Here is a 22,410-nt window from a genome sequence, read left to right on the forward strand (position 1 = left end):
CAGGCCCAGATAGGTTCACTTGTGAATTCTACCAAACATTTAAGTAAGAAATTATATACATTCTCTACACTCTCTTCCAGAAGATAGAAGCAGAACTCATTTTATGAGTTCCTAACTTCCTAACTCATTTTATGAAGTCAGCACTACCATAACATCAAAACAAAAGACATACAAGAAAACTATCAACCAATATCTCTTATGAATGTAAACACAAAAATCCTCAACAAAATATTAGCAAATCAAATGCAGCAACATATAAAAATATAAAAAGAGGGCCGTCTGGGTGGCTCAGTCAGTTAAGCATTCAACTTCAGCTCAGGTCATGATCTCACAGTTTGTGAGTTTGAGCCCCATGTTGGGTTCTGTGCTGATAGCTCAGAGCCTGGAGCCTGCTTCAGATTCTGTCTCCCTTTCTCTCTGTCCCTCCCCCATAAATCCCCCTCACTCAAAAATAAATACATGTTTAAAAAAAAGAAAAAGAAAAAATATATAAAAAGAGTTATGGGCCATGACCAAGTGGAATTTATCCTAGAATGCAAGGCTGTTTCAACACTCAAAAATCAACTAATGTACTTCATCATAACAGCCTAAAGAAGAAAAATCACACAATCATCACATGTACAAAAAGCATTTGACAAAATCCAATGCCTATTCATGATAAAAACTCTCAGCAAAGTAGAAATGGATGAATTTCTTCAACTTGAAATTCCAAGCTTTCCAGCTAAGATGAGGAAAAAAGAAAGCAAAGATATCCCTTCTCATCACTGCTTTTCAACGTTGTACTGAAAATCCTAACACAGTAAGACAAGAAAAGGAAACAAAAGGTATACATACTGGGATGGTAGAAATAAAACTGTCCTTGTTCATAGATGACATGGTCATGTAGAAAATTCAAAAGGATTAGCAAAAAACTGGAATAAGCAATTATAATAAGGTTGCATGATATAAGATTAATACATATAAGTCAATCACTTTTCTATATGCCAGTAATGAATAAGTGGTATTTAAAATTAAAACCACATTATCATTTACATTATCATATTCAAAAATGAAACAATGAGGTATAAATCTAACAAAATATATAGAAGATCCATATGAAAAAAACACAAAACTAACAAAAGATACCAAAGAACTAAATAAATGGAGAGATATTCCATGTTCATGAGTAAGAAGGCTCCATACTGTCAAGATGTCATTTCCTCCCAATTTGATCTATAGATTCAATCCCAATCCCAATCAAAATCCCAGCAAGTTGTTTTGTGGATACTGAAAAACTGATTCTAAAGTTTATATGGAGAGGCAAACAACCTAGAATAGCCAACACAATACTGAAGAACAAAGTCAGAGGACTGACACTACCCTACTTCAAATCTTACCATAAAGTCTACAGTAATCAAGATAGTGTGGTTTTGGAAAAACAAAAGGCAAGTATATCAATGGAAGAGCATAGAGAGCCTAGAAGTAGATAAATACATAATTTAAATACATAAGTATTTAATACAGTCATAAATACAGTCATATTGATTTTTGACATAGGAGAAAAAGCAATACAAGGGAGCTATCTTTCTGATATATGGTGCTGTTAACTGGACATCCACATGCAAACAATCTACATACAGACCTTACATCTTTTACAAAACCTAACTCAAAATGGATTATAGACCTAAATGAAAATGCAAAGCTACGAACCCCCTGGAAGATAACACTGGAGAAAACCTAAATGATCTTGAGTATTGTGATGGCTTTTTATTTTAAAAAAAATTTGTTTTAAAACATTTATTTTTGAAGGAGAGACAGCGTGAGTGAGGGAGGAGCAGAGAGAGAGGAAGACACAGAATCTGAAGAAGGTTCCAGACTCTGAGCAGTGAGCAGAGAGCCAGATATGGCACTCCAATTCACGAGCTGTGAGATCATGACCTGAGCCAAAGTCAGACACTTAACCAACTGAGCCAACTAGGTGCCCCAGTGATGACTTTTTAGATAAAACACCCAGGATATAATCTATGAAAAAGAAATGATAACCTGGACTTAATTAAAATCTAAAAATTCTGCTCTGAGAAAGACAATATCAAGAGAATGAAAAGACAAGCCACAGATTGGGAGAAAATATCTGCAAAGGACACAGCTGATAAGGACTATTATCCAAAACATACAAAGGATTCTTAAAACTCAACACTAAGAAAAAGAACAATCCAGTTAATATTGTGTAAATGATCTGAACTGACATCTCACAGAAGATGATACACAGATGACAAGAAAGCATATGAAAGAGTTTCAACATCATGTGATTAGGCACCTGCAAATTAAAACAGTAATGACATACCACTCTACACCTACTAAAATAGCCAAAATCCAAAACACTGATAACAACAAATGCTTGGGAGCATGCAGAGCAACAGGAACTCTCACCCATTGATGGTGGGAATGCAAAATGATACAGTTACTTTGGAAGACAGTCTGGCAGCTTCTTAAAAACTAAACAGTTTTGTTTTTTAAATAATCTCTACATCCACTGTGGGGCTCAAACTCACAACTTGGCAAACAAGAATTAGATGCTCTACCAACTGAGCCAGCCAGGGACCCCTAAATGCACTCTTATCATAGGATCCAGCAACCATGCTCCTTGGTATCTATCAAAAGGAGCTGAAAACGTACATCCTCACAAAAACCTGCACGTGGATATTTACAGCAACTTTACTCCTAACTGCCAAAACTTTAGAGTAACCCAGAAGTCCTTCAATAGGTAAATGGACAAATAAACTGGTATATACAGACAATGGAATATTATTCAGAGCTAAAAAGAAATGAACTCTCAAGCAATGACGAAAAGACATGGAGAAACTTAAGTGCATTAATACTAAGTGAAAGAAGCCAATCTGAAAAGGCAACATACTGCTCTATGACTCCCACTATATGACATTCTAGAAAAGACTATGGAGACAATAAAAAGATTAGTGGTTGCCAGGGGTTAGGAAGGAAGATTGGCAGAGCACAGAGGATTTTTAGGGCAGTGAAACAGTTGTGTGTGGTACAGTAATGGTGACTACATTTGTTAAAACCCATAGAATGTATAACACCAAGAGTGAACCCTAATGTAAACTATGGACTCTGAGTGTTAATGATGTGCTAATGTAGGTTCATCTACTGTAACAAATGTACCATTCTGGTTCAGGATGTTGATTATGAGGGGAAAGGGGGTGGGTGGGACAAGGAATACATGGGAAATCTACACTTTTTACTTGAAACCGCTCTAAAAAAATGAAGTTTACTAGCACAAAAAATAAAATCAGAGGCGCCTGGGTGGCGCAGTCAGTTAAGGGTCCAGCTCTTGATCTTGGCTCAGGTAAAGATCTCACCGTTTATGAGTTCAAGCCCCACATAGGGCACTGTGCTGATGGTGCAGAGCTCGCTTGGGATTCTGTCTCTTCTCTCTGCCCCTCCCCACCTGGGTGTGCGCACATGCTCTCAAAAGAAACTTTGAAATGAATGAATGAAGGGGCGCCTGGGTGGCTTAGTCAGTTAAGCATTCGACTTTGGTTCAGGTCATGATGTCACAGTTCGTGAGTTCGAGCCCCACGACGGGCTCTGTGCTGACAGCTCAGAGGCTGGAGCCTGCTTCAGATTCTGTGTCTCCCCTCTCTCTCTCTCTGCTCTCCCCGACTCGCACTCTCTCTCTCAAAAATACATAAACGTTGAAAAAAAATTTTATAAAATGAATGAGTAAATAAATAAAATCACCATTTAATTCAGAAAACAGGAGGTCCTGAAAGTTACCAAAGACCTGGGAAAATATCCGGTTCTTCAATACAGCCTGGAGTGGTGGTTAGCTTCTGCATTTACATACCCATTCTTCAGAAGAATAATAGCACATGATAGACTTTTATGTTCAAAATCCCCAAAACTCAGTATACTCAGGACCGGTAATTAAACCAGAGACAAAATAAAAATAAGAGCTCACAAATAAGGCCATTTTAGTGCCCCCAAAAAGCTAGCTACCTAAGAAGAGGTATTATGCTAGATTCTGAATCTTTAAAAAGTATATACCACTGGAACACATACAGCAAACTAACACAGTTTGATGAATATATTTAATAGTAATACAGCACAGTATACATCAGTTTCAATTAAAAACTAGAAAAATTTCACACGGGGTTTTTGCTCTTTTTTTTTTTTTTTTTAAATGTTTATTTTTGAGAGAGAGAGAGAGAGAGAGAGGGACAAAGCACGAGCAGAGGAGGGGCAGAGAGAGAGGGAGACACAGAATCCGAAGCAGGCTCCAGGCTCCGAGCTGTCAGCAGAGCCTGACACAGGGCTGCACCTCGTGAACCTCAAGATCATGACCTGGGGTGAAGTCAGATGCTTAACTGACTGAGCCACCCAGGGGCCCCGGGGTTTTTGCTCTTTTTAATGAGACCGCTATGCTCACGTCTTATTTTCGTGTCCAAATGATAAAGAATATGCATAACACACCACAGTTCCCTGGGAGGCTGCAAATTCAAAAGAAATCAATATAGCTCACAAAAATGTTGCTGGCCAGAAAAGTTCTTTAAAATTTGAATATTTACGTGAGACGTGCACTCTTTGGTTTGGCCTCTGTTCCAACACACTTGTTTTCCTATATCCAGTCCAATTCATTCACGTTTTATTATTTGCTTAATCCCAACAGTAACTTTGGTTTGAGGCTCCTACTCTACACTGTTATTTATAATTAAACTCATACTTTGATTCTTTATTTAAAATTTCCTTATGGGGGTGCCTGGGTGGCTCAGTCAGTTGAGCGTCTGACTTCAGCTCAGGTCATGATCTCATGTGTCATGGGTTTGAGCCCCGAGTCGGGCTCTGTGCTGACAGCTCAGAGCCTGGAGCTTCGGATTCTGTGTCTCCCCTCTCTGCCCCTCCCCTGCTCATGCTCCCTCTCCCTCTCCCTCTCTCAAAAATAAACAAACATTAAAAAATTAAAAAAATAAAAATAAAATTTCCTTATGAAATTCTGTATCATATTTCAATATATTTGTATTAAAAATGGGTATTTTCCCTTCTCTTTCAATTTTCCAGATTTGAGGGCTAGCACTTAATTGGTCATGCATGTATTTTCCGAATGATGACAAAAACAACTCTATTGCAAAGAAATGGTAGTTTATTAATGTTATTCCTCAACCACACTTAACTGTATGACAGAATATATATTACTAATAGGCTTATAAAGGCCTATTGAAGCTTATGATCAAGTGTTAGGAACCATTCCTTTTTTTCAAGTTAATAGTTTTGTTCTGAATTATTAATATCTGGCAGTATTTCTGACTAAGCTGTTTCCTTTCATTAAACCCATACATGTGCTCTTATGCACACACTGAAAAATAGAATTCTACTTCAAGAATAAATGTGTTAAAATTTACATGCCTTACAAATAAACCAAAGTGATACTAGTGGACCTGAAAGTATGTATTAGAACCTTCTATGAAATATTATGTCGCCAATGGAAAATTGTTTCCTTATACAGCTAATGCCACAAACATACCTGACAGAGTATACACTAAGGGAAAAGTTGGTACAAAACTTTCAAGTGATCATTCTCCATGTGCTTATGCCCAAGCCATCTATTAACGATAAATTAAAAAACTCTTTACCTGTCAGGACCTGAGTTCAGGCACTCAAAAGTTTCGTATTTCTCTTGCAGAAGCTGATGACAATACTAATCCCTGCCCTGTGTAGGGAGGTGCACTCCTTGTACTGGGGCTTAAGTGCTAGTGATTTCACCAACCCTTGAAGTGCAGAACAGTAAAAAAACAGTTTTCAGCCGTTTTTCTTACTGATTTCTCATTTTTTTAAATACTACAAAGATCTCAATTAGGTTTTAAAATAAATTATTTCTGTTTAAAAGGCAGTGCCTTAGTTTAAGGAGACACATGCCAATAGGTCTTTCTGGGTTACTGCACATATCATAAGATGGCCTTTTCTCATCAATTAAAAACTTACACAGAGAAGCAACAATTTTGTGCTTTCAAACGATTTTCTGATTTTACCTTAAAGCACCAAGATTTAGTGGCTACAGATACGTAAATCAGTTTTGCAGAAGGCAATCTGTAAGTATTAACAAGTACCGGACTAGATGAGATTAGTTGGGTTTAAAAAATGAGTCCTATTGAGTCAAATATTCCCCTGCCAACTCATACAGTCCTAGAAGGAGCTGGCAGTCAAATTTCCAACTACTAATTTCTAAAGAAACGTGTTGTACTCGCCCATAAGGTAAAAATCAAGAAATGCTACTCTGTCCAAGAGGAAAATTAAGCTGGGTATGTATCTAGAAGGCCAAATCTATGTTTCTGACTGAAACCTTAAAATACCACATTAATATAATTTCCCCTTTTCTTATCCCTTAAATTAGAGGTGCTTACACATGACCCTAGGTTTTTCCCATTGCTGTAGGAGAAATGAGTTGAAAAATATACCTTAGCTAGTTTTGAAGAAAATATTTTAAGTACCTAAAAAAAATTAATATTTTATCTGAATCTCTCTCCAAATCCCCTTACTTCCTATAAGCTTTTATTTCTCTTCTGACCCTCTTAGTGAGAACACAAACACTGCTTCCTTGATATTCAGGCTGGTATGAGCTTGGCACCATTCAGTTATGCATATTCAAAGCATTTAAGTTCTCTGAATTCTTTCCTGGCGTTTTAGTAGAGGAAGATAAAAACAAACCTGAGCTGAAACCATGCCAGCTGGAGGGTGCACATGTATTTTACTGGGCACCATTTAAAAACTCTGTATTAAATTTAAATGTTCTCTACCTGTAACAAAGCATGTTTGCATTGATATGCGTGGCTAAGGTGCTTATATTTTTCTTCACAGGTAAAGAAATTAAATCATCCCTCTTTCATTTACCAAACAATTGCTTTAATGTTGGCACTCACTCAAAGTCCATTGGAAGGATCTGTTCCTCTAACTTAAAATCACTGCAGTTTGATCTCATGTACAATCAAACATCAGTACTTCTTGGCAATAATCTGCTCAACTGATACTTTTTTTTTGGTCTTTCTATGGACAAAACAATCTAAGAAAAACTCACGAAATAAATACTGCCTGGTCATAAAATGTTACTTGTATGCTTCTTTTCAGAGTAAAGGAGAGGGGAAAGAGCAATACTAAATGGAAATTAAAGGGTCAAATTCCTAACTTATTTGATATCAAATGAAAAGATTTTTTCTTTTCTTTTTAAAGTAAGCTCTACACACAACATGGGGCTTGAACTCACAACCCTGAGACCAAGAGTCACATGCTCCACCAACTGAGCCAGCCAGCCAGCGCCCGGATATCAAATGAAAAGATTTTATGGGGCTTCTGAGTGGCTTAGTCGGTTAAGCATCCAACTCTTGGTTTCAGCTCAGGTCACGCTCTCGCAGTTCGTGAGTTCAAGCACTGTGTTGGACTCTGTGCTGACGGACTGGAGCCTGCTTGGGATTCTCTCTCTCCCTCCCACTCTCTCTCTCTCTCAAAATAAATAAATAAACTTAAAAAAAAAAAAGTAAAAAGCACTTCAGTTCCAGTATCAATATACTTGTGAGTTTCTGCCAAACTTGACAACTTTTTAAAAATGTAGCTTATGTGGGAATAGGATTTCAGGCCAAAACTGACTACTCAATTTAATCCTTATTGTAATTACAAGGTCTAAAATAGTTCTCATTTTAAAGATGCTAACTGAATTCCCATGTGTTCTATATAATGTTTCTTTTTAACATATTCTTACCCTGTAACTAACTTGGTCATCTAGCGTCTAACCTCCACATTCAATCTCATAAGGCCAATATTTTTCTCTCCATTACGAGTAAGATTTATTATCCCTGTTGTAATCTATTGCTCAAGAAGGAAAAAAAAAAACTTTTAAGAAAACCACATATGAACTAAGCCGCCTGGATGAACCAATCTTTCATGTTCAAAGTACTTATTTTTAAAATAACTCTTTGGCTTTATATGCATGTTACTATATTATATGTATTTTACATTTATAAAAATGTAATCTGCCTAGAGTCAAAAAATAAGTTAATGTTTGAAGTAGAATTAAAATTGTGGCATTTCCTTAATCTCATAATATAGATTATTAAAATATTTCCCATGAACATCTAAAAATGTTTCCTATTTCTAAAGCAACAAACACTGATATCTTAATCTGAAAATGTATATATCACCATACACACATCATACACACAGAGACAGCAAATCAAATGGAAAACAGCTCTTACCTTCATCTCCCTCTGGTGCATATGAAGCTGTAATAATGTCAATATCAGCACAATTCATCACAATCTGATTGGTTGCCTGCCTCACCTAAAGGGAAAAGAAAAACCAGCAGTGTCAGAAATAGCCTAGATTAGTAACATGTACATCTTCACCTTAGCCTAATGTATGTCACAGGCAATTTTTTAAAACCCAGACATCACTAAAACCTAGACTGAGTATTTATACATCACCATGGTAAAAATAAATGAGTTGTTTTAAGTAACCCAAGGCAATTTACACTTTCCAAATTATATTAAAAGCAATAATAAACACAAGTATTTCACAGAATTTAAACATCTGACCAATGAGCGAAATAAAAGCAATTTTTTTCTACTTGAACCTTTATTTAAAACAATTACAATTTTTCAAATTAAAAAAAAATCAGGAAACATTTCTCATAGGTTGCAATTAATTATGTATTATAACCTATACATCAAGCCCATCATAAGACCTTCTGTAAGGATAGAGGAAGAAAAGTGATATCATAAACCATGTCAAAACTTCATAAAACTCTTTAAATTTTTTTCTTACCAAAGAAACATTCTGGATGTAACAGACACTAATGACTCACCATCAAGACCAAATAAACTTTTTAAGATTTTGTCTTATGTGCTTCAGATCCCCAAAATAAAATACAGACATAACGAAAGCCCCATCCTCTCTTCCTCATTCCCTGCAGCCACTCTCCAAAGGCTAATGTAGCTCTTTCTCATGTATGTATAGTACTTCTGCTACATATATAAATATCAGCAAGCAATGTTTTTAACTTTATACAAATAGTATCAAAGTGTATATAACCTTTGCAATGCGCTTTTTTCATTTAACATTGTTTCTGAGATGGGTAAATGCAGGCAGATGTAGACCTAACTCATTAGTTTTAACTTCTGCCTAGTGGTATTCCATTCTGTAAGTAAACCACAGTTATCCATTTCTGTCCTGAAGGAAGTTAGTTTAGTTCCATTTTTTTTGTTGTTGTTATTTAAAATAGTGCTACAATACACATCTTGGTCCATGTTTTCTTATCCACCTTTTTCTTTACCAAGAATTACCCAATTATCCTCTAGAGTATTTTCAATTAATACTCCAATGAGCAAAGAATAAAGAAATTTCACTTTCATTATCCTCTGAAAACTTAAAAATTTTTGACAAGCTGATGAGTCTTAAATGGTATTTCACTGTTGCATTAATTAGAATTTCCCTTATTACTAGTAACACTAATAAGCATCTTTCCTAAAAGTTTCTTTCTTCCTTTTTTTTTTTTTTTGCCATTGTTTTTCCTCTGCAAATTGTCCATTCATAACCTTTGCCCATTTTTCAATTTGGTTGTAACCATGGTTTTACATACTTGTTGCATTAAACAGAAACTCAAATTCATTTTCAGACATTTGAAAAGTCTAAATTTAAAGCAATAAATATACAGATGCCCTAAATCATCAACAAATGTCTACAGAGGCCAGCCAAGCAGGTGAGTACAGTAGGCCAAGTGAAGGCTCTGTGTAAAAGTAAGGTGGAAGTAACCAATTCTTGGAGCCAACCAATTATTGCTATACTGAAAAGCAGACTTAGTAGTGACAGATCTTCCAATTAAAAAAAAAAAAAAAAAGAAAAGCCACAGGGGTGCCTGGCTGGCTCAGCCAGTAGAGCATGAAAACTCTAGATCTCAGGATCTGAGTTCAAACCCCACATTAGAGACAGAGATTACTTAAAAAAAAAAAAAAAAAAGCCACAAATTTCAGATTTCATGTGCAATCTCCCAAATTTTAACTAATGGCAATGAATGCAAAATTTGCAAAAACACTGCACAGTCCAAACAAAATCCACGTGTAGGTCAATAGCGCCTTGAGATCACCAACAGACCACAGAACTAGGTAAGGACAAGAGAGTAGTGTAATATCTGTAGGGAAAAGCTATACCATAATCATTTTATTAATAACTAATAAACATGATTAATCTCAAGCTAAAATTATCTAACCTAAATTAGACAGTATGTTATCAAGCCTGTAACACACTGTCAAAATCTCTAATATATAACATGAAACTATTTTGGCTCATTAAAAACAATCCTTTCCAGGGGCTTGACTTGCTCAGTTGGTAAAATATGAGACTCGTATTCTTGGGGTCCTGAGTTCAAGCCCCACGATGGGTATAGAGCTTAGTTTTTAAAAAATCCTTTTCATAAGTCCGTTTCTAAACAAAAATATCATTTACTGAACTTTAAAAAAAATTTTCAAGTGGTAGAGGCAACTGGCTGGCTCAGTCAGCAGAGTATGCGACTCTTGATCCTGGGGTCGTGAGTTCCAGCCCCACATTGGGTGTAGAGACTAATTAAAAATAAAATCTTAAAATAAACACACACATACATAATAAATTTTGCGAGTGGTAATATTCCTTCATACCATTTACTTCACCAAGATCATATCGTTCCCTTTTTTAATACTCATTTATTTTTGAGAGAGAGGGGGGAGGATGGGTAGAGAGAGAGAGAATCCGAAGCAGGCTCCAGGCTCTGAGCTGTCAAAACGGAGCCCTATGTGGGGCTCAAACTCACAAGCCATGAGATCATGACCAGAGCCAAAGTCAGACCGTTTAACCAACTGAGCCACCCAAGTGCCCCTACTTATTCATTTTGACGGAGAGAACGAGCATGCTCTCTGTTTCTCTCAAGGTGGGGGGGAAGAGCAGAGAGAGAGGAAGATAGAGAATCCCAAACAGGCTCCTTGCTTTCCACTTGGAGATGGATGCAGGGCTTGATCCCAGGAACAGTGAGATCATGACCTGAGCCGAAACCAAGACTTGGACTCTTAACCGCCTGAGCCACCCTGGAATCCCACACCAGGAACATTCCTAAACAGCAGTAAAACTTTTGTGTCCCAACTGGCCATTTAATAACACATCTGAACAAAAACAAACAAACAAACAAACAAAACTTTGCCTATTTATAAAGTGACTTTAAAAAAATTCAGAAACAGAGAAATGAAGCACTTAATGAGGCTGCGGTGAGGGGCAGGGAGGTGTCTCCAAAAAGTTGAATGAATAAAAGTCTTCCAGAGTTTGAAGTTTATGCCAACAGAATGACAACAGTAGTTTAGTTACGCATCTTAATCTTTATCTAGGCAACCGTATTTTCATCCATCAACAGCTTTGGTGAATTTAATGGTAGCCAAGCAGTTAATCTGCCAATGTCAAGATACCTGTACAACACTACATATGCCAAATGACATTTATCTCACTACTACTGTAACATTCTGAGGGAAACTGCTTGCGTACTTTGGAAAGGCACAGTGTACAACATCCAGTTACCAGTACATTCTAATTTCTCCTGTGTTGAAGGAAAACCCACCTGTTTATAAGCTGCTTGTTGAATAACTACTAATTTTTTTTGCAGGGTGGCAGGGAAGAACCAAAGGAACAAAAACACTTATTTTAATAATAGAAAGCTACTCAAATTTTAAAAACCAGACAGTATATTCTGCTTCATATCAGACCATGCATTTTAAACAGGATGGAAAGTGCTTGTTTTAGCCCTTAGTGCCTGATACACAGTAATTACTTAATAGATGTTATTATTAAGACACACACACAGAGGAGCACACAGCTGGCTCAGTTGGTAGAACATGGAACTCTTGATCACAGGGTTGTGAGTTCAAGCCCCACGTTGGGCACAGAGTTTACTTAAAAAAAAAAAAAAAAAAAAGACACAGAGACCAAGATTAAATGCACTCTAATCATAAAAATGTTAACTCTGAATATCATCTAACAGCATTCACCTAACAGTTTATAAAGTGCCTAGGAGAATGATATAAAACTTAAAAACTATGTGCTATTATATAGCACCATGGGTATCAGCATACATATACTGCCCAAGGTTTAAAATATCTCCGTGGACTTAAGTGCTTGACTACCACAATATAACACTACTCTTTTTGACGCTTTCCCAACAGTAGCACTGACCTGATGATTCAGTATGTGATTTCTCACATATTAACATCACCATGTTAGTGAATGTTACCTGTGTGTTCCACTATTAAAAATATGGGTAATAATTCAAAGGAATTTCAGCATTAAGACCTTCACAATTTACAAGCTTAAAATAGAAGCAAAAGGCTGAAGTTGGCATATATATTGTGTGGATAACAAACTCATTTTCAACTTCTCCATTTGATTCTACTAAAGAATGGAACAATAATATATCCTTTCCTTGTTTCAAACCTAGGGTTAAGTTTTCTTGAAGTTTGATATAGACTGTATTTCAACTGGACCAAACACTAATAGCTCTACTGAAAAGACAGCTTTTCAGTGTTACCACTGGTAACACTTTTACAGTGGAAGTTTCCTATGAGCTAAGAAGGCAGCAACATGAGATAATTTTTTTTCCTGAATAAGTCTTTATTACAATCACCCAGAAATACATCTTCCAGGTACTATAAGACTCAAGAGGGTTTTTTTCTGATTGCCAAAGTCCTCAGATTTTAGTAAAAGGAAATCTCCAGTGTAATAACTCCAAATACCAATCAGTCTGAAGCCTGAGCCACTTTGCCTCACAAGCAGTTTCATAGTTAAAATTCTGTAATAATCATTGCTTCTGCAGAACAGGGCTATAATTTCTAAAGACAATAAGGAGCAAATAATTAGCAAACACAAATTGAGCCAAGTTTTTTAATGAGAGACATTGACAAGAACAAGTTGCAGAAAGTCAAATGTAGTAATGTTTTCCATTACCACTAATGTAAAAATTTTTAATGTACAGAACACTGCTGTGTGTTGTTGGTGGCTACTTACATATGCAATAAAAGTTTAAATAACAGTTGGTGGCTACTTACATATACACATAGGAATAATACTCACCTACCTAAAGAGAGAAGTTACCCCTGAGAGTAGGGATGGGAAGAGATGGAAATGGACTTCAGTGGTATCTGTGACCTTTTATTTCCTAAAAAACATTGTGCACAGTCTGAAGCAAATGCGGGGGGGGGGGGGGGGAAGCATTAATATCTGCTCAATCTGAGTGGTGAGTTACTCTTCTGTATTTATAAAATGTTTCCTAATTTAAAGTAAAATTTTAAAGTGATTACAAGTGGTCAAATAAACTGAGAACTACAAACTTAAATGATGTTCAAAACTGAATCTCCAAGATCTGGAGAACGAATCCCAGTTAGCAACAAAGCAGCTATCTAGGAAGACTCAGTCCTTTGCCACTGACTCACATACAGATTAGAGTAGGATTTACCTTCCAATAAGAATAGGCTCATTTATGTAGCAAAGTTCGGAGAAGTTGCATAGATAATTTACTGCTCAAGATCACATGTGGCCAGGTTGTACTGGACAACACCAATTATCCAGAACCAGGAAGTTTAAAAAAAAAAAAAAAAAAAGAGCCTGTATAGAAGCCAGAATAGATGATACAAAGTCCATACAATGAAGCTCATACCCTTCACTCAGAAGAGTCCATCAAACTCTCACTTAGAAATTTCTTTTTAAGCTCACAAAAGCCTGTTTATCTGGTTAGTTAGACCTCTTCAGATCAAGTTCAATAAAATAGAAGAGGGAAGAAATTGCACAATCGGCAACAACCAGGCACCAGAAGCAGCAAGAAGTAATAACCTAACAGTAAGAAAAACAAACAAAAAGACTTTATAGATATGAAAGTAGTAAATTATAGTAATAATTGGGTAAATCTGTGGTTACAAGTATCAGTGACAGATGTTCAGAACAATGTCCAGTATTTTAAAAAAGAGGAAAGCAACAAACCTAGATTATAAGAAACTAGAGTTTTAAAAAAATACATTTTTGGCATATTTCCATCCAAATCAGTAAATATTTTTTTTAAGTGTAAAGTGCCTCAAAGGGTAAACTTCATTTATCCGGAAAATTCACTGCAAAATCCATTGCCAGATGATAGTAGATAAAGCTTAACATATAAAAGCTGCTTATATTTAGGTGTTTCTTCATACATATAATTCAAGAAATAAAAGAAAATCTGAACAACTTCAGTTCCTTATTACCAATCTTTCCAATTTAATTTCTTAAGACCATTTAGTGATTCCACACAATGCTGCACAAATTATTAATTTTATCACTTTTTTAAGTAGTAAAACACAACCAAAATGACTGCATAGAAAATATGCAAGAGCGCCTGGGTGGCTCAGTCGGTTAAGCATCCAACTTGGGCTCAGGTCATGATCTCTTGATTGGTGAGTTCAAGCCCCGCATAGGGCTCTGTGCTGACAGCTCAGAGCCTGGAGCCTGCTTGGGATTCTGTGTCTCCCTCTCCCTTTGCCTCTCCCCTGCTCACATTCTGCCTCTCTCTCTCTCTCTCTCTCTCAAAAATAAATAAACATTAAAAAATTTAAAGAAAATATGCAAAATTTGGGCATAAAATTCCATAACACAGGGTTGACAATAACATCCATTTAGGTGCCAGGTTTTAGCCTGCCAAACAAACTACTATATCTGTAACTCTCCGCTAAGTGCCAATTTAGTCATCACCAACATGAGTATTTTGTTGGCAAAGACCAAGGATTGTCTACTATATCCTGACTTCTGGCCTTGAAGGATGAAGTTAATTTCTTTGGCACAGGTTAACTATTTCCATAAGAGAAAGCCCAATTACTGTATAAACCACAATACACCAGTAACAAGAAAGTGCAGCCACTCACATAAACATCTTATCTATTTTTTATTAATTATCCACAAAGCAAGAGAAATCAGAATTTGAAATAGCTACAAAAGCTCTCAAGTATCCTAATGTAAAGGGGGATGGGGGCAGTGGTAGTAGAAATGTCCCATTTCTCTAGGCCCTTGATAACACATTTGCAAAAAAACCTGCTGACCTAGACCACACTCACTTATGTAAAAGACAACTGCTTTTAAAATTGGTGCACGTTGACTAATTTCTTCACCTTCCCCAGGAGCCCACACCCCAGACCAGGTTAAAAATCCACTAAGCTTCTAATATGTAACCTGTACAAATACTCTGAGCTTATCATAAAATTTTGCAACTAAAGCAACCAAGCAACTTGCATACTTTGTGTAATATGATCCCAACTGTTAGGAAACTGACCCAATACCAGTTATAAATCTAGATTTCTAGAGATATAATAATCTTGTCCACATTTTTAGATCTCCACAATAAGATACCATCTAACGCCACAATTGTTGCTCTAAAACATGTATCTCAAAAACATGACTATGTGCTTTTTACTACTAATGCTAACTTTTTACCAACATTAACTCCTTTCCTCTTCCAAAGGTGGCAATGTGTGCAATTAAAAAGTCCAATCATTCTTTAATCAAACCTGTTACAAGTCACTATCATACCATCTTTCATTCGTGTTACCACCTAACCTGCAAAGAATTTCTGGAAAGAATTGCTTTGAAAAGCTCCTGTTACGAACAAAGATCCATTTACTTCCTTGTATCAAATTAACAATTCCCCATTAATATCTAGTACCATAATTCCCCATTAATATCTAGTTACCATGTGCTCCCTCAATGGCCCAAAGCAGTCTTCCACACAGTTTTCACCACTTTGGAAAAGCAAGTAGAAAGGCGGTAAGGAGAAGCATGTCACTGCATCCTGTTCTGTCCCAACACTTAAACAGAACTGTCACTTCACTTCCTAACAATCACTGAAAAATCTTTATTTAGATAGTCTTTTTCTGAAAAATTCCCTTAAACATGCATACCTCTCAAAACTCGGAACCCACGTTGCCAACTAATGAGGTAAGGAAACAAATGATTTCTTAAATCTAACTCAGTCTTTTCACATAATGCGAACTCATTCATCATAGGTCCTTCTTCCCCCAGGTTTGCCAAGTCACAAGACACACTACTGTTTACAATCCCTCCCATCTGCCCCCTGCCAATATATATCAAACACTCTAGTCACTTGGCTTAAACAAACAGTCTCCCAAATAACCCTCTCAAATCCTAATTTAGACCGAAGATACACTCATTCTGATTCATATTCTTAGTGGAAATTTTTTTAAATCACCTGACTTTCAAACGGGTTAAGCTTTGCCTTTTGAAACAGCCAGACCCTAGAGCCCTCGTGCTTTCCCACAAGCACTTCATATGTGACAGTATACTTTTTAATTCTACACTTTTAGATGTATTTTCAATCTGAGTACTCAGCTTTCAAAGACAACTTCAAACTTTCAATTCATTCCAGCACCATACATTCCTTTCATTTCGCTGCGATATACACCCTGTTCTTTAAGCTTGAGGCCTACTGGTTTTCCCTCTCTGACTGCAGTAGAGAAAGAACTAAAACAATATATTTACCATCATTCTTTTTAAAGATAACTGCTAAACGGTTCCCATTTCTCACCGCAGACTTCACAGAACACATCATAAAACATGGTATATCACAAATGTCTATTGTTCAGGACCTTTGGAGGGCATCGGTACTAAAAGTCTCCAAGATCAAACAATACTTAAGATAATGTGGGGGGCGGGGGGCATGATTCACCAAAAACTGCAATGAAGAGTAATGGAATATTTTCAACAGTGGTATGCTAAAACTAACAGCTTCTTTCAAAGGACTGTTACTGCTAAGCAACCATCGCGGTAACAATAAATCCACCTGCTTCACAGCCTGCAAAGCTAGGAAGACGGGAGGAAAAGCGGAGATGGGGTCCTCCTTCAGCTTCTCTAGAGGTTAGGAGAGAACAAAGTCACTGCTGCACTGTCACTTGAGAGGAAGGGGGAGGGGGCGGATCATCTTGGAAACCCAGCCCCTGGGCCGGAGCAGGCGGGGAGAACTCAGCAAGGCTGCCCGGGATTAGCATTCTCCTTCGCACCCTCTCCCCCCCTTCTAGAATCTCCCGTCCACGCTAACGCGCGGCGGTCGGAGTCTCATTTGACCGCCCCTTCCAATGTGTCCTCCGTGGGGCGTAGGGAGAACCAGAGAAAAGAACTGAGTCAGGAGGGTGAGACGGAGCGTGGACTCCCATGACCCCTCTGGCCTCCCCCAACAGCCTCCAGCCTCGCCCAGAACACTACCGAGCCAGGAAGGGCCTGGGGTCGGGGGGAAGCCCGGCACAGGTGTGCTCGCCCGGGGCAGGGGTGGGGAGGGGGGGTGCGGGCGCTCGGGCAGGGCCCGCCAGCTCCCTCGGCGCTCCCTGCAGCGCGGCCCGGGGCCCCAGCCCAGCAGGGCAGAGCACATCGGCCGGGGCGCCCCGCGGCCGCCCCAGAGGGGCGCGCCGCTCCCCGAGCCGGCCTCGCCAGCCCCAGGCCCGCAGCGCCCAGGCCCGCCGGCCTGCCCGCCCTCCCGGCCGGGCCCCCAGCCCAGCCCGCGGCCTAACTGCTTGCCCCGCAGCTCGCCCCCGGCGCCCGAGGGTCGCCGTACCTGGGCGGCGGCCTCCAGCTTGCCCTCGAAGGTGAAGTCCAGCAAGTCGGGCTTGAGGCAAAGGCTGTAGTTGATGGGGGAGACATCGGCAGGCAGCCGCTCGAAGGGCCTCTTCTCCGGCATCGCGGCGCGGCCCAGGCTGTGGAGGCGGCGGCGAGAGGAGCGGCTGAGGAGAAGGAGGAGGGGAGGAGGCGGAGGGCCGAGGAAGAGCAGGCGGCGAGCGAGGGAGGGGGCGGCGGCTGCCAGCCACATCCACCGAGCGCGGGCGACCGCCTGAGGAGAGCGACCGGGGAGCCTGGGGTAGGGGGGGGGCGGGGGAGAGACCCAGCCGGAGCGCTCGCGGCCGGGAGGGAGGCAGTGCGGGCGGGCGGGCGGGCTGCCTACGGGGAAGGGGGCGGAGGGGAGGGCAGGGGAGGAGGGCCTGCAGGGAGGGAAGGAGGCGGCGGCGGCGGCGGCGGCAGCTGCGTGCGCGGCCCCGCCGGCCGGGCGCGCCCCCGCCGCTGTGCGCGCGCGCGCCGGGGCAGGGGGCGGAGCGGCGAGGGCGCGGCCGGCTGGGCGGGAGGGTGCGGGGTCGCGGGCGCGTGCTGGGGGCGGAAGGCGGCTCCCCGCGCTGCACCTGTCGGCGCCACTGGGGAAAGCCGGATCGTCGCGAGCCGAAAGGAGCCCAGAAGGGTTGGAGAAGCGGAGGGAAAGCCGCGTGAGGACCCCCCCACACACACACACCCCACCCCCAGCTACATTTGGAAGTTGAAGTCTGTGCAATTGGCTGGTACATCAGGGTAAAATGTTAAAATATCAATTCAGAGCAAAACCCCAAACTGGATTTTTACCTCCAGACCAGCGGAAAGCCCTGACTGGAGGCTATTTGGCAGTACTTATTCCTGTCATTTTAAACAGCAACTTGAAGGGATGATTATGAAAAAAAAATTGTCAGAAAACTTTTAATAATCCAGGTTACTTAAACCAATGCCATTTGGACCTTTGAGGGAGTGATTTCAAAAGTTAGGAAGATTTTCGTTTCCGTGATTTAATGTTCACAGTAAGATATGTTTTTCATCTTTTTTCCGTTTTCATCTTTGTTTCTTCTTTTTTAAACTAAAAGACCCTTTGCCAGTTGTGTCCTCTTTAAAGTTAAACTAGCTGTGGTTCCCTCCATAGATAGTAGTTCTGTAGATATCTCACAAATTGGGGTTATATATATTTTAATAGAAATGTATATTAATCATATATAAATATGTATTTATACATATATATAAGTATGTATTTTTAAAGTGTCAAGGACAAAGAGATTCATCCATAATCCCCATATTCCTTTATAGAACCTTCTCATGCAGTACTCCTTGATTTCCAAACCCAAATGCTGAATGACATACAGACCAGCACTGTACAATGGAAATATATTGGAGCCAACTAAGTAACTTTAAATTTTCTAGTAGCACATCAGAGAACAAATGACCACTCTAGGTCATGGATATAATAGTAGTAATAACTTAGTTATATGCTAATAATCTAACTAGTAACTGAATAATAATGTATTGAACGCTTACTACACACTTTTCACATATTAATTCGTTTAATCCTTTCAACAGCCTGTTTAGGTGGACCCCATTTTTCCCATTTTACAGATGAGAAAACAGACACACATAGATTCAGTGACTTGTCATACAGCTAATAAATGGCAGAATTCGCAGCAGAACACATCCATTTTTATTTCTGTCCTGAAAAATTTTGCGGCAGCTTCCCTATTTTTCTAACTCTTCAGTTTTGTTTTATTCCAGTCCGTCTGTATCTCTGCTTCTTAAAAAGTTATTCTCATTATGTGAGTACCCATAAAACTCCCTCTTGTCTGTTAAAGATAATTTGATTTATAACCATTTAAGGCTCTCCATGAACTGTCCTTAGATTTGTTTTTTCTCACCCTGTAACATAGATTCTCCAGTCTTAGCAAGCTAACCTGTTTACTATTTGGCCCTTATAGTTCACTCATTCTCTCTTCTCTACCATTGCCATGCGTTATTGCTGGAAAGACCTCCTTATCCTCTTTTGCCCAACCCATGCTTCTTCCTTCAAACCTCACCTTTTCCAGAAAGCTCTCATTGACTAACTCCACTCAACTCTAACCCCTTTCCTGTCAGCTCCCAAGTACTGGCTTTTGCTGATTTGTTTGTATTTCGTCTGTTGCTCTGTAATTATATTTTTAATTTGTTTATATGGATATCTTTTCAAGATGTACTTCTAATTCCTTCATAACTGTAGGTATTGAGCCCTGAACAAATACATCTCAATTGTTATTGACCCAACTAACCGATTGATCAAGAGAGAATATTTTATCCAGTCTGTAGCCTTTCCTTTTTGTACAAGACATATGCCCTATAGAGAAACTATGTGAACCTAAGACTAGAAGCAACATTTTTTTTTAATAAAATCACAGAAGCAATTAAAAAAAAATCACCAGGGCCATAGACTTCATAGTAGCAGTAATTGTGACCCTGCTGAGGGAAAAGGAGAGAATCTTACCTGGCCCTCTCCCTAATCCCATGACCCAGGAAGTTCCAATGTAGCAAGTCAGGAGTGAAGCCATACTCACTACCTATAAGTTGGGATTGGGGAATGGAAGGTTGAATTGGGAGAATTTATGAGAATACAGTTCTCATAAATAAGACTGGCTAACAATCTAATATGCTCCAGGCAGGCCTCTCTGGAATAACTGAAATGAAGAACACGAGGGCTCTTGGAAATTCATTTCTCTCCACGATGCTTCAGAAGGAATGGGGCGGGGTGGGGGGGTGGGAGATTCAGTAATGTCTCAAGGTCATTAGCCTTACTTCTAGCAGATCTCTAGGCTTCTGTTTAAGGAAGCCCTTGAAAATCTAAATCCCCCCCCCATTCCCCCATTCAATCGTGGCTGCCACAATTAGACAGAAAGGGTGAGGACAATTTTTTTCTTACATCTGTAATGAGAACCTTAGCAGCAGACAGTAACTGCTCCAGGTCTGTCAAATAGATGCATGAAGATCTAAATTTCAAAACCCATGCAAATTATATACTTCAGTAAAAAGTTAAGAAAGAAAAACGTAGGGGCATCTGGGTGGCTCAGTTGGTTAAGCCTCTGACTTTGGCTCAGGTCACAATCTCACAGTTCAAGACTTAGAACCCCGCATTGGACTCTACTATCGGCAGGGAGCCTGCTTCAGATCCTCTGTCCCCCCCTCTCTCTGCCCCTCCTGCACTCGTTCTCTCTCTCTCTATCAAAATAAATAAACTTGAAAGAAAGAAAGAAACGAAGGAAGGAAGGAAGGAAGGAAGGAAGGAAGGAAGGAAGGAAGGAAGAAAAAAACACCAAAGTTATTCTAGGGGCTCTTGGCTGGCTCAGTCAGTAGAGCGTGCAACTCTTGATCTTGGGGTCTTGAGTTTAAGCCCCACATTGGATGTAGAGATTACTTAAATAAGTACATAAACCTCAAAAAATAAATAAATGAAGTCATTCTAAGACATTTTTGTCCTTAGATTTTAGGCACTAGCCTGAGTCTGAGGACATAAGTCCCAATCTTACCGCTGACTTTGTCTATGGCCTGGAGCAAGTCTTACAATTTCCGTGCTTCAGTTTCCCCATTCGGAAAGGAGACAAGTGCATGATGAATGCTTTTCTCGAAGAAAAATATTATGTTACCTGTGGGTTAGGAATTTCTAAAAGAAGTCTATCATGTTCTTAATGTCAGTATGGTCTTCATAGCAGGAATGCTAGATAAAGAGCTGGGAGAAATGATATGTCGAACAAACGTAAATCATTGGAAAACATGTTTTAAAGCAAAGATAATATAAAGGAGTTGGGACAGGAAGCCAAAATATTCAGGGAGGAGGGAAACACATCCTGGCTGTGGAACATTGAAAGGGGAAGAGAAAGATGTGGAAGACTTTGGGAGACCATTACAAAACCCACTATATTAGATCGAAACTAAGCATAACTATTAATATGTAACCTCCCTGGCGTAGAAATTAAAGCCTTCAATGTCACTTTCAAGCATGGAAATTATAATTCTAATTTCGCTATTATGAGTCTTAACCTGCGGAAGGTAGGGAGGGGGTTCCAAGCACCAGGGACACAAAAAGAAAGAGAGCAATCCATGGGAGCTTGGATGCCATGAGATCCCAGCTTTGACTCTTTGTAACATAAAATGGCTGTTGGAATGACTGTTGGAAAAGTGGGGAGTACATCTACCCATCCTGTGTTTTTCATGAAAGGAAAGCAGATTAATTCCATATGCTTTTAAATGTATACTATACCAATGGATACTACGTATAACAGGTGATGTGTATGTTTGCATGTGTATATAAATACAGCTGAACTTTGCAAAAGGCAGGGATTGAGGCACAGACCCCTGTGCAGTTGAAAGTGCATGTAACTCTTTGACTCTGACTTGGCTACTAATAGCCTACTGTTGACTGGAAGCCTTACTGATATCAATTAACGTGTAGTGTGTGTGTGTGTGTGTGTGCGTGTGCGTGTGCGTGTGCGTGTGTGTGTGTTTATTTAAGTTTATTTATTTTGATAGAAATAGCACAAGTTGGGGAGGGGCAGAGGGCAAGGGAGAGAGAGAGAATCCTAAGCAGGCTCTGCATGGTCAACGCAGAGGCCACTGCGGGGCTCAAACTCAAGAACCACGAGATCATGACCTGAGCCCAAGTTGACTGCTCAACCAACTGAGCCATCCAGGTGTGTGTGTGTGTGTGTGTGTGTGTGTGTGTGTGTGTGTGTGTGTTTAAGTTTATTTATTTTGAGAGACAGA

General features: G+C 39.5%; 1 protein-coding gene, 1 non-coding gene and 1 pseudogene across 3 annotated transcripts in view; all 3 read right to left on the reverse strand.

Moving 5' to 3' along the window:
• LOC124513089 (ubiquitin-conjugating enzyme E2 variant 1-like) overlaps positions 1-7,764 on the reverse strand; it is a 39,957-nt pseudogene extending 32,193 nt beyond the window's left edge.
• NPEPPS (aminopeptidase puromycin sensitive) overlaps positions 1-18,011 on the reverse strand; it is a 94,559-nt gene extending 76,548 nt beyond the window's left edge. The window contains exons 1-2 of one of the 2 annotated variants that reach the window (XM_047081145.1): positions 17,624-18,011; positions 8,238-8,322 (exon numbers count right to left, since the gene is read on the reverse strand). In XM_047081145.1, the coding sequence (XP_046937101.1) occupies positions 8,238-8,322; positions 17,624-17,875 (337 nt within the window). In that variant the 5' untranslated portion in view covers positions 17,876-18,011. Of the gene's footprint in view, positions 1-5,627; positions 5,723-8,237; positions 8,323-17,623 lie in introns of those variants that run through there. The other variant, XM_047081146.1, reaches the window with a different exon arrangement.
• Positions 18,012-20,502: 2,491 nt separating this feature from the next.
• LOC124513646 (small nucleolar RNA SNORA31) lies at positions 20,503-20,633 on the reverse strand. The gene has a single exon (XR_006962475.1). It is a non-coding gene; the product is annotated as a small nucleolar RNA SNORA31 (small nucleolar RNA).
• Positions 20,634-22,410: the final 1,777 nt, after the last annotated feature.

Source organism: Lynx rufus, unplaced genomic scaffold, assembly GCF_022079265.1.
Source record: "Lynx rufus isolate CCGP_SWC_20201006 ecotype Redwood Valley unplaced genomic scaffold, mLynRuf1.p SCAF_18, whole genome shotgun sequence".
Classification (NCBI taxonomy): domain Eukaryota; kingdom Metazoa; phylum Chordata; class Mammalia; order Carnivora; family Felidae; genus Lynx; species Lynx rufus.